Genomic DNA, 12867 nt, shown 5'->3' on the forward strand with positions numbered 1-12867 from the left:
TTCACGTATATTTGTTATTTGGGACGCAGGCACTAGTAGGTAGTCTATTCTGGAGAGGCTATTATGCGCCCCCGAATAGAATGTATATTTACTTCTCGGGTGATAAGCCCTCCAATCATCAATGAGGCCTAATGCATCTAAAAAGTTCGGAAGCCAGCTACTAGCAGCACTAATATCCTGGGGTGGATTGCGATCAAGGTGGCACGATACCACCGAGTTAAAGTCCCCTCCCACAATCGTGTGGCCATCTGGGAATTAAAGTAATATAGTACCTAGGTCCTTGGAAGGTGCGGCCCTGGCGGCCCGGTGGGACATAGGTAGCCATAACTGTGAGTGTTTGTCCCTCCCACTGTCCCGAGACCGCTGAGTAACGACCCAGCTCATCAGTCCAAGTACTCTGTATGGACAGTGGTAAAGACTGTTTGAACAAGATCCCAACCCCCTTGACCCCGATGTGAATCCAGAGTTTGCCCCAAGTTTATGGCCCCATCTGTTCATCGCTTTGCAAGTGTTCCCTACTAGGTGGGGCTCTTGGAGTAACACTGTCTGGCGAATGTTGCTTAATGTATTGTAGTACTATACTGTGTTTTACTTTATCTCCCAGCCCATTGACGTTCAAACTGAAGAGTTTAAGGCTTTTGTCCCAGTGCGTACTCATTGCGTAATGTGTGGTCTGTTTCTAACTCGTCGTATACTGCTCTGTCGTGACAATTGTAATCTGACGTGTAGAACTTCCCGCCCCCTCCAATATCTCTGATCTATGTTCAGGCGTATGACCTTCCCCTCACCCCTCTCCAATCTATTTGTGCCCCCCTCACCCCCATTTTTCGTGCGACGCATTTTGTCTCAAAACCCCCAAAAATGTAAATATAGCCAATGCCCTGAAACAAAAACAATACAATTGCAAAAAAGAAGAAAAAAAACATTAACGCAGTCACCCCCTCCCTGGTACCCTGCTACATAGGTTTAAAACGACCCACAACCCCAATTAGCAGAGCGCCTGTCGCCCAAACAGTTGAAAAAACTGGGACTGGGGTTCTGTGCGCCCTCCACAGTAAAAAAAGGTTGAGAGCTGTTTAGGCTTAAGATGTTTTAGGATTAAGTACTCAAAGAGGTCCATACTGGGGCCTTCCACCCCTTCCAGTACCCCCACCACTCTGATGTTCTCGTACTAAGGCAACTCCACCGGTATTCGCTTTGTGTAGCTTTTACTGGGTATGTGGCTGACTGTTATAGACCGTGGGTGGGACAGTATCTCCTTTACTATATTGGCAGCGTCGATTCTGTGCCCTATAAAGACCGTCAGTCCCAGCCTAATTGCACTCCACCATAGGCCTTATCTGAGCCACCAAAAGTGTCAATGTACCCTATTTTAGCACAGCGATGCGAGATCCCACCTACCAGTTAGGTCTCTGTGAAATTCCAACCCCGCAGAAAGAACAGGAGTGCAAACACAAGTGCTCCGCAGATAGCAGCCACTCAAGTGGGCCTCAACCAATATAATCTCACCGTCACTGTTGATGTAGTGCCCCAATTCATGGGGGCTAATTTATCCACCCTTTTCGTTGCGCCGTTGATCAATTTTTAACTTCCCAGGTGGAGGATTCCTGTTCAATGTGTCCGGTGGCAGCCCAGGGAGATCCTGTTTAGGAAGATAGAAATCGGGCCATTTTCCACTGTAGATGACCATATCACATCCACCGGCACACGATAAAGCGCCGCTGGTCGGGGTGGCTCCCCCAACCAAGCGTCAACTCCCTCTCTAGTCTGGGTCCTCTCTATCGTCCCCGTGATGGCCCTGGAGGACGCTGCTCCACCCCTGGATAGTCTGTCTCTGGAGCTCCAGGAGTCCTCGGTGCTCGCGTTGACGTGTGGGTGGGGGTTCCCCACAGCCTAAGGATCGCTACTATTAGGTCACCACGTAACTTATTGGTGTCTCTTTCGGTCAGTCCAGGACTTCGGCTGCTTTTTAGTGCCATTCCGTACTGCCGTGTCCCAATGGCGGATACAGCCCTACGCTGTAGGCACTTCTCTGTCTGGGCCCAGGCAGCATCTGAGCCCAGTCGTGGTACTCCGAAGGGAAGAGCCCCCGCAGCATTCACTCCCACCGCGCCTCTTCGGAGAAATGTCACCAACCTCATCCGGAGCTTTAATATTTTCGTGGGGAGGCTCTATCATCCCCCCTCGCCCGGGGCACACTCGATAGGCTGCCACCTTGGCCGGATGCATCACAGCTCAGTAGCCCCTTGATGCCTCACAGCATCTAATTTCATTTCTGGCGGGTGCAGCCAAGTTACTTGGGCACTGTTAGGATTGGCTTGACTGTTGACAGTCCACGCCGCGGCCTCGCTGCCGCTGGCAACAGGATTAGTCGGTTAGGCGTTACTCTGGCTCTGCTCCGCACCTCCGGCAGCCGCACTGGGCGTTGGCTCCCCCAGCTTGGAAGTCGGCTAACTCTGCAGATTTTTGGCGCGGCGCCGTAATTTGTCGCTTATTGTTGCGGCTGTCAGATTTTCACCGCATGCCATGTGTGAAAGGAGTCTCCCTGAGCTCTGCTCAGTTTTTCTTCAAGCAAGATTTTTCAGAACTATTCTACATCTACAATGGCTGACACTAAAGGCATTTTCTGACCCTGCAAGATCTGTGGGAAGAAAAGACAACGTGTGGATAACCCTTGGCTTTATTGCCTTTACCCTAAACATGAGGTAAAGGAATGTAAAATTTGGCGTACTTTTTCCTCTGAGACCTTGAAGGACTGGGAGGGACGACTTTCATGGCTCCAAAAGTAAAAAACTGAGACATCTTCTGAGGAGGATAGCGATGCCTCTTCAAGATCTTGCAAAAGATCTGGATTCCTGGCTGAAACCTCTGAGGAGAGCACAAAGTCTCATAAAACATCCCAAAAGGACACGAAAAAAGGAGAAACAGCATTGTCTGAGCTAACTACACCTTCTACAAAGGCTAAAGAATGCCCTCACTCTTCCACCTGAGATCTGTCAACAAGGTGTAAATCTTCTCACGGTCCTGTCGGCTGTGCCACTGCCGTTGACATCACGAAGGCTGACGACTGGGACTACTGTTTTGTCGAGACCATCGACGTCAGACAGCACCAGTGGACATAGACTTTCACATCCCATCAACCAGGACTGCAGTGTCCAAGAAGATCTCATCGATGAACCTGACTATTTAGTTGACCAATGACCGTCTGCTGTGGTACCGGCGACAAGGACCCTATCTTTGACTATTCATTCTACGAAAGGCACAATGTCCACAAAAGTATTAAAGCAGGAAACCTACATTGTGCTAACAAAACATTGACTAGAATTACTTAAATAATAAAAATCTCTTTGCAGCCTGAGTTTTTCACCTCTCCCTCCAAGTCTACTACTGGACCTAGATGAATCCAATGATGATTGCCCCTTCAGAACAGCGCATAGCCAGTCAGAGCTACAGGTCAATTACCAGGAAGAAGACGAGGGCTATTGTCTTCCTCCTCAGAGGCATTAAGAGGAGTTCAGGTACTATTCTAATCCTCCGCTCAGACAGGACCAAGTACCGATGCCAAGATCTTTGGTTCAGGATCTCCAGGCTAAGTTAATGGATTACAGAAAACTTTTTCCTGATCCTCCTGCAGAACAACCTGTTCCATCGCAATCTTTCTCCACAAACTCCACCTGTCGGTCATAGGATAACGCTGGTTTCTCTTATTGCTCTACCACCAAGGGATGATCCATCGTCATCTAATGACCGAGAAGGTGAACTCCCTGAACCTCAGCCCCCTCCAGATGATTGGGCCAACTACATCATACCCACTCCGTCACCACCTCCTCACACCCTGTTGACTCGCCACCAGAAGGCATCGGAGGTATTCATAACGTAATGGATAGGGCAGTGACACGATTACACCTCCTCATTTCTGTCAAACAATCTGTTTCCTCTGTCTTTAAGTAGCAAACCAGGAAGTCAGTTCGGTCTGTACTTATTATAGACTAAATCTGGTCAGAAGGTGTGAAAATGGGGGACCTTGTTACAGTGGCAGCTGTCCTGCCTCATTTTGATGAAAAGTATAGGGCTCCAGAGGATTCTCCTGCATGCTTTACAGGACACCCCAGGCCGGATTCCACAATTTCCCAAGCGGCACCGTGCCACTCAAAAAAAACCATCTGCATCTATATCAGCGCTGCCAGACAAAGGACAACGTTAAGATAGCATAAAGGTGTTCTCCTCCATGTCGGCCATCAGTGTGTGCGGCCAACTTCCTGGCTATATTGAGTGCTACGATAGACAGATGCGGTCGTATATTGGTGCCCTGATAGACATAATACCTGAAGATTAAAGATCTGAGGCCGAGAAAATTACTGGAAGGCTGGCGTACCTGTTTAAGACTCCAAGGAAGGCTAAGGCAACATCATTTCAGCCTAAAGTTGAGTTTAAGATCCTTGATATGGCCCATGATGGGGACACACTATTCGGCAAGCATATAGATGATCAAGCAAAAGAGACACCGTTGATGGACGAAATGCAGAACAAATCACAATATTCACCCCCTGTCAAGAGATCTGGGTTAAATCCATCATGCTTTTTCTCACCATGGCACCCCAGTTTAGACCCGGCCATATGCAAATCAGTCTTGACCCTGTGCCTCATGGGAACAGTCCAGCCCGATCTAGTGGCACAGTGAGCCTGGGACCCACGCCTAGGCCAAAAAAAAAGATGGATTTGGGCCCAGATCTCTGTACTGGGGTGAATGTATGACATTGCTCTGTATTCTGTCCATCTGTTTTTTTGCATTTGTCACCCACAGTGGGCCGGGTATGCCCATACATGGGTCCTGTGCTCTCCATGCCACTGGAGTCAAGCTATCCTGGCTAATGAGGGGTGAAACCCCAAAACAGGTCCTAGAATGCTTGTTTCTAGTCCAGGGATGGCCAGGCAGTTCGGGCTGGACTGTTCCCATTGGGCGCAGGGTCAAGACTGATTTGCCTATGGCTGCATTCAAATTGCAATGGCATGGAGAGCAAAAAAGGATCGATTTAGACCCAGATCTCTGTACTGGGGGTAAATTACATTGTTCTGCATTCTGTTCAATTGTTTTTGCGAGCATATAGAGGATGCCTTGTTAACCATCAAGACTGATACTGACACAGCCAAGTTCCTCGGCACACCTCCAGTACAGGACGTTTCCCTTTCAGCGGGTGCGCCGCTAAGGTTTCTCAACATACTTGGGTGGCTTTCCGTGCCCCCCAATCATACCCAACCTGCTAGCCAATTTTGACCTGCCTATCAGCAACAGGTATATTGTCAACCATCCACAGCGGGATATGCAAGACCGGGTCCCTGCAGAAAGCCACCAACCCAGAGTCAGCATACTGGCCTCAACCTGTGACCTCAACCAAGTAGTGGTTACATCACCTGAGTCACACCCTGTAGGCGCGAACATCTGCTGAATCAGTGGAGAAACATCAAGTCGAGCAGATGGCTATTAGACCTAGTTACATATGGCCATACCCTGGAGTTTACAGAAAGACCACCAAACACTCCGCCAAGGGGAGCGCACCCCCCTTGACTTATTTCAAAATAAAGAGTCCATCATAATGCTTGCCAAGGGAGTGATGGAGATGGTTCCAGTTGTTCAGAAAGGAAAGAGATTCTACTCCTGTTTTTTCCTCATGCGCAATAAAACAAGGGAATGGTGACCTATTCTGGATTGCAGAAACCTAAACCAATTCTTCTGCAACGAATCCTTTCAAATGATTACGCTCTCTCATTCCCCACCTCCTAAACAGCGGGAACTTCATGACTTCTCTAGCCCTTGAAGATGCATACTTCCATATCACTATTCATCCCAACAGGACACTGCAAATATCTCCGTCGCTGTAGCTGGTACACATTTTCAATTCTGAGTCCTCCCATTTGGCCTCAAATCAGGCCCTCACATATTCACCAAGTGTTTGATCCCGGTAGCAGCCCCTCTCATGAAACAAGGTCATCAGATATTCCCCTATCTAGACCACTGGCTGCTATTAGCTGCAACTTCATTGCGAGCTACCAAAGTCTGCCTGTCACTTTTGCATGCTGGGCCTAGCAGTAAATCATTGAAAATTTTTCCCTTATGGGAATGATTTCTTCCGCAATCAACTTAGTTAGGAGCTGCTACGCCAATGGATTAAATCACAAGGGTCTTTAGAGTATTTCATAATCATTACCCCAAGGATGGGAGAAGCTGTAACGTATAGGTCGCCTCTCTTTCAAGGCATCCTGTTTCTGCCATTGGTACTAGATTTTATAATCACCATGGGCACGTCATTAGATGGTTTGGGCGGTCACTTATAGGACTTACAGATCCAAGGAAAGTGGTCAGCATCTCAGAAATCAATGCACATCAACAGTATTGACCTGAAAGCTGTCTTGCCCTGCAAGCTTTTCGCCCACAAATCTTGGATCCTAGGTGCTGGCCCGTATGGACAATACGACCAACATATATTGTATTGACAAACAAGGAGGTACCAATTCACTGACACTGTCTCATGAAGCCCAAGAGCTTTGCACAATGCCTTAGTGGAGACACTCCACAGCGCCAAAGACAGTTGTCACAAATGAGAGCTCGATCTTCTGCAACTGGACAAGACATTCTTGCTGTGGGGGAAAACAGCAATGGATCTCTTCACAACAATAAGCAACTCAGATGCCAGTTCTGTGCCAGTCAATATCCCCTCCCTGGGTCGTGGGGGAATGCCAATTCGATGCAGTGGTCCGGGATTTATGCTTAAGCTTTCCCCTAATTCTGAAGAATCTCCGCAAAATGAAAATCGAACATTGTTGCCTCACATTGATCGCTCTCAAGTGGCCCAGGCTGCACTGGTTTATGGAACATATCATATTGGACACCAGTCCTATTCGCCTACCAACAACACCAACATTGAAAATAAAACCGTGCCAGATCTTACTCCCGGAGCCAGCCTTTCTCCACTTACACACATGGCTCCTGAGTTCTAAGAGTACACAAACCTGCCGTAGAGATCTGGAACGTACTTGACTCCCTCTCGCCAGACATCGCCTTCTTCACAGAGACATGCACCACCGCCTCCTCCAGCCCCAACATCAACACCGCCATCCCGGCTGGATACAAGATCCAGAGACCCGGGAGGGGTCCTTGCCATCGTCCACAAGAACTCCCTCTGCCTCACCACCTCCTGCGAAGCCTTCCCCACCGCCGAACACCTCCAGATTCAGAGCAGGCCGAAATCTACGCTCTGCGGAACCCTCGTCCACAGACCCACAGGCCCTCTTCGCTTCCATCACCAACCTCATCACACCCCACTCCATAGTCTCAATTAACTACATTCTCATCGGTGACATGAACTTCCACCTCGAGAACCCCAATGACCCCAACTCTGCCACCCTTCAGGACAATCTCACCAACATCGGACTTAACCAGCTCTTCACCACACCGACTCAAAAGGCAGGTCACACCCTCGACCCATCTTCGCAACAGGAAACAGCATCCACTTCTTCCAACCCCCATGTACCGACCACCACTGCGTGCACTTCACCCTCTACAAACCCAAGGCACCAAAACCTGCCCAACGCCCACCACAAAGGAACTAGAGCAAGGTCACCGACACTCAACTCTACCCTCACCCAAGACAACCACACCCCGGCATCCGACGCCAACGCCGCGGCCAGAGAACTCCACACCTGGATCACCAACTGCGCAGACACACTCGCCCCTCTACGCAACGCCGATAAACAGCGCCCCAGGAAAGCCGCCTGGTTCACCACCAATCTCCAAGAAGCCAGACGGACCTGCACATGCCTGGAGAAGAACTAGAGAAACACCAGGACACCTGAAAACTACACCACCTACAAGGACGCCATGACGGACTACCACAACCAAATCAGAACCACCAAATGGACCTTCATCCACAACAAAATCATCGATAACTCCACCAACTCTAAGGAACTCTTCACCATCATACAGGAATTCCCCAACCCACGCAGCTAAGCCACAGACATCACCCCGTACCAAGACACCTGCAACAACCTTGGAACCTCAAGATCAAAAATCTCTACAACTTCACCGACCACCCATCAGACACCACAGCCGGCTCGTTCCCCAGACACACCAGCCAGCTGACCATCTCCACCTGGACTCCGATCACGGCCGAAGACACCACCTCGACCATGAAAGGCATCTACTCGGGGTCCCCCACGGACCCCTGCCCCCTCACATCTACCACAGAGCTGCCATTGCACCCAAACTACAACACATCAACACCACCTTCAAAACAGGCACCTTCCCAGATGACTGGAAACGTGCAGAAGTCGTGCCTCTGCTCAAGAAGCCCACGGCTGATCCCACCGACCTCAAGAACCAACAACCCACCTCGCTCCTCCCCTTCGCAGCCAAAGTTGCAGAGAATACAGTCAACAGGGAACTGAGACGATTCATCAAAGACAACGCTATCCTCAACCCCTCCCAATCTGGATTCCACAGCAACCACAGCACCGAGACTGCCCTACTCGCCTCCACGGATGACATCCACACCCTCCTGGACCAATGACACTCCGCAGCCCTCATCCTGATCGACCTGTCTGCAGTCTTCGACACAGTCTCTCACCGCACACTCGTTGCCAGACTACACAACGTCGGCATACAAGGAACTGCCCTGTACTGGATCTGCTCATTCCTCAATGGAAGAAGCCAAAGGATCAGACTACCGCCCTTCCTCTCCGCCCCCACGGAAATCCCCTGCTGAGTCCCACAGAGCTAATCTCTGAGCCCGACCCTCTTCAACATCTACATGGCCCCCCTTGCAGCCATCGTCCGACAACAAGGCCTCAACATCGTATCCTACGCCGACGACACCCAGCTCATCCTCTCCCTCACCAAAGACCCCACCACCTTAAAACTCAACTCCCAGAGAGGAATGCAAGAAGTCGCAGTCTGGATGACCAACAGCTGCCTAAGACAACGCCGAGAAGACACAAGTCCTCGCCCTTGGAACACCCCTTCAGCAAGGGACAACACCTGGTGGCCCACCGCCCTAGAAAGCCCCCCACCCCCTCAGACCACGCCAAAACCTCCATCATACTAGATTCTTCACTTGCCATGAACCGACAGGTGAACGCAGTCCCCCCCCCCCCCCAGCTGCTTCAACATCCTCTAAGACCTTCAAATGGATTTCCCCACCCCCAAGTCCAGGAAGATAGTCACCCACGCACCCCTCACCAGCAGACTGGACTATGGCAACGCACTCTACGCTGGCATCAGGTCCCTACTCCGCAAACTCCAAACTATACAGAACACTATACAGAACACCGCGGCCAGACTCGTCCTCTGCATCCCCCGGCATGAACACATCAGCCAACACCTGCGGAGACTCCACTGGTTCCCTGTGGAGAAGTCGCCTACAAAATCCTCACCCACGCCTACAAATGCCTACACAACAACGGACCCAAATACCTCAACCGAATAAACTTCCACGTACCCAAAAGAAACCTGCGATTGTCCAACCTTGCACTGGCTGAAACACCATGCATCTACAGAGCCAGAGCAGGCGAAAGATCGTTCTCTCACAGCCAAGACCTGGAACAAGCTACCGGCAGGCATCAGACCCGCCCCCTCCCTGAACACCTTCAGGAAGACCCTCAAGACCTGGCTCTTCTGATGAACAGAGCGGCGCCTTGAGACCCTCACGGGTGAGTAGCGCTTATAATTCCCTGATTGATTGAACTGCAAAGACCTCGCTGCCCTCCCACCTAACTGTTCATTGGCGCAGCCTCTTTTTAGTATCTAAAAGGTCAGCATGGAAGGCCGGTGCTTATGTTAAATTCTCCATCATCACTTTAGGTCGGGTTCAGAATAAGATTAACACTGCGCTGGGCACATTGGTGTACGGGAGCAGTGCTAAACAAATTTTTTCCGGACCCAGTCTGGCACCTGGAGAGTATTCAGGTGAGAAATCTGCAGTTAGTTAAGTATTCACCACTCCACTCTCCCTACCATCTTACCCTAAATTCTTGCAGTTAAGGAGAAACGTTGCAAAATGTTTTTGATCATCTGTCTGTTAAGTTGGAGTGTTGAAGCGTTGGTTATCTTAGCCATATAAATTCAAAAATCTCCCATGACACTAAATTCCCTGACTGGGATTTGATGTCCCTATAAACAAGAAGGGTTGACTTCACCTACAGGTGATAGAGAAGAGGTCTATCCATAGAAGCCCAGTAAGGAGAGAATGACAGGCTCCTGCCTACTAAGGAGAATATCATCTAAAATGCTGCATATAAACAACGATCCAATAAATACCAATGCTAGACTGGTCTCTTTGCGTGAGGCACAACTGTGCACCTTAACAAAATAAAAGGCGGCATCTGCTTCCCTGGGAGTTTGTTCATACATTTGCAAAGTATTGCCCTATTGAGAACTGTATGGAAGACATTGGAGTGGATCAGGGCCAATTAATGACTTGTGCAGACCTTCTGCTCTAACATTTCAATGTTTGTCGTTGCGGTTTCTCCATTTTTAATTTAGAACAGCCTACCCTAAGTTGGTGGAGTTTAATAATAGCAATATAGCCCTTCTGCCTGGGCTATACTGGTTGTTAAAGGCTCTCACCTGGGTCCCTTTACAATTGTTATTGCCCTTTTCAGTGGCCATAACGCGTAAGTGTTCATTTAAAGACAGATTCCCTAGAGTGCTAGGCCTCCTTTGGTAATTTGATTGCTCAGATTACCAGCTTTTACTTCCTTTCTATGTTGCCTTAAGTTCCTCCTACAAAGCATGGTTTATTCTTTAGGATTCTTCTCCATTCTATTGTTTATGAATATTCAAGACTATCTTGTGAGAGAAGGTAAGTTACTAACCTATTAACGTAGTTATAAGTCATTGGCATTCTCTCTGAATCTATACACATCGCACTCATCTCCCCAGTTAGTTGTAAAAGATCTTTTCACTGTCATCACTTCAAAAAAACATAACTGCCTGCCTGCCCCTGCATAGCGTGATAGGAAGACTGACAATGTCAGGAATTTCAAAAAAGTTCTGCCACATTGCCAGTGTGTGTACAACCCTTCTTAAATGTTGCGTTTTTAAATTTATAAAAAAAACCTTCAACCGTGTTTAATCATACTTTATTATTGATTTTGCACGTTAATGCACTGTTCTAATTCAAACATCTAGAAAGCATGCCTACAAGTGGCAACGTTTTCTTTTATCTAATGTTTTCTTAGATTGAAAAAATCAGTTTTAAAAATTATTCGGGTATTCTTGCATGTGTACAGAGATGTAATGCTTAAGTATACAGATTGAATATCCATGGCAGAGAACCAAGAGGTAAATAAGTTTGGTTTTTGTGCTTCAGCCTGGTAGAGCTGCCTTACATCTATTTAGTAGTTGTCCTTCATCCTAGCTGGTAAAAGATCTATGCTTGTTAATATTTCTCTTCTCTAATTTGTGTTCTAGGCAGGGCCTTTGTCATCCACGTTTATCTGGGTCAGTATATGTTGCTGTCCAGTTAAATGTTCTTGCTTACTGCCTGCACAAGTTACTTTTAAAGTTCAATTTTGAAGCCACAGTTTTGCCATTTTGACCTTATTGGCTGAACTCTGTTGGTTCCGAAGATATCTATCCACTTTAGTATCAGTTCAATTAGTATATGGTGATGTATTCTAGTCCAATCTACTAGGAGGCAGAGTGCCAAATTATTTTTCTTAACTGACATGAAATTGGTCTTTGCCGACTCATTTCTGTTCGAGACTTGACGTGTCAGAACAAATTGTGTTTTTATGAACATTCCAGAATATGGCTGTTAAGCCACCATTTCCATGTTAAAGGTTTGAAAAGGGGCAGTAGAGTGTTAAGACCTTCTGGTCTCCAGGTGAATTGGAATCTTCTGTTTGGTTAGTGACAGGCATTTTGACTTACAACTTGGATAAAGGAAAGCTAGGCATTAGTTTGTGTGCTTGGGATGAGGCTGGAGGTTTGCAGAGGGACCGAATGGTTAATTTGAATGGTTCTGGGCTGCTGGGTATGAAATGGAAATTTTCAATAGTTCTGTGGAAAAGAAAATCCATACATTTTCCCCAGTGTTATATGGTACAAGGAACTTTGAGAGTTCAGGGTTCGTCAATGAATAGACCACTTTTTAAATCATTCAACTGGTTGCCTCTATGATCAGAGTAGTGCAATATGACTTTTTTGCCCTTCTAACTGCTTTGTGATATTACCCTCATGTGTATTTTGCAGTGTGTATTGTCCTCATCGGTGTTGGATCTGCGCCATTGAAGTTCCAGATTCCGGCATATTCTTTTAAGGTTGGCAAGCTCTAGGTTTCATTTGTTGGATGCTTTAACCTCTGGTATATGTTTAATTTCTTTTTGGGGAGGGGCTATATATGTTAACTGTCCCTTTTGAATGTAGAGTTGAATCCTACTATCATATTTAGTCTTTGCTTTAACTATTTTGAAATTCATCGTATTTACTTTTTGGTAAGGGAGAACCTTGTGGGCAGGCTAGGAAAGTTCCATGCTTTAGAGGTTGGAAGTGATGTGTGAATGATGTGTAGAAGCTGAGCTGTACACCTAGGTTGTTGGCTTCAGTGGTTTGCTAGATTGAACACATCTTGTCACTAACAACTTGAGTAGAACCTCATCTACTGCTTAAAAGCTAATGCTTTTTCTGTTCCCCAGAGCGTGCTGTTAGTTTTCTATAAATCACTGTTAAGTCTACGAGTAGAAAGATTTTCTGGGCCATTGTTTCAAGCTGAAGTAATTAATATAGTAGTTCCTGGAAATCCATGGTTGCTGAAATAATGTTTTAATTGATTGCACACTATTATTTGAATATAGTATGCATAATTGTTAGAT

At 47.5% G+C, this 12867-nt stretch overlaps 1 protein-coding gene across 5 annotated transcripts in view; it reads left to right on the top strand.

Annotated features, from left to right (window-relative positions):
• The window catches only part of LOC146811408 (uncharacterized), an 880866-nt gene that overhangs the window by 783508 nt on the left and 84491 nt on the right, over window positions 1–12867 (top strand). For 3 of the 5 annotated variants that reach the window (XM_085618520.1, XM_085618519.1, XM_085618521.1), the window contains exon 15: window positions 12248–12315. The exons of the other annotated variants lie outside the window; for them this stretch is intronic. In XM_085618520.1, the coding sequence (XP_085474646.1) occupies window positions 12248–12314 (67 nt within the window). In that variant the 3' untranslated portion in view covers window position 12315. The remainder of the gene's footprint in view (window positions 1–12247; window positions 12316–12867) is intronic. 5 annotated transcript variants of the gene reach the window in all.

The sequence above is a fragment of the Triturus cristatus genome, chromosome 7 (genome assembly GCF_964204655.1).
Source record: "Triturus cristatus chromosome 7, aTriCri1.1, whole genome shotgun sequence".
In the NCBI taxonomy this organism is placed as follows: Eukaryota; Metazoa; Chordata; class Amphibia; order Caudata; family Salamandridae; genus Triturus; species Triturus cristatus.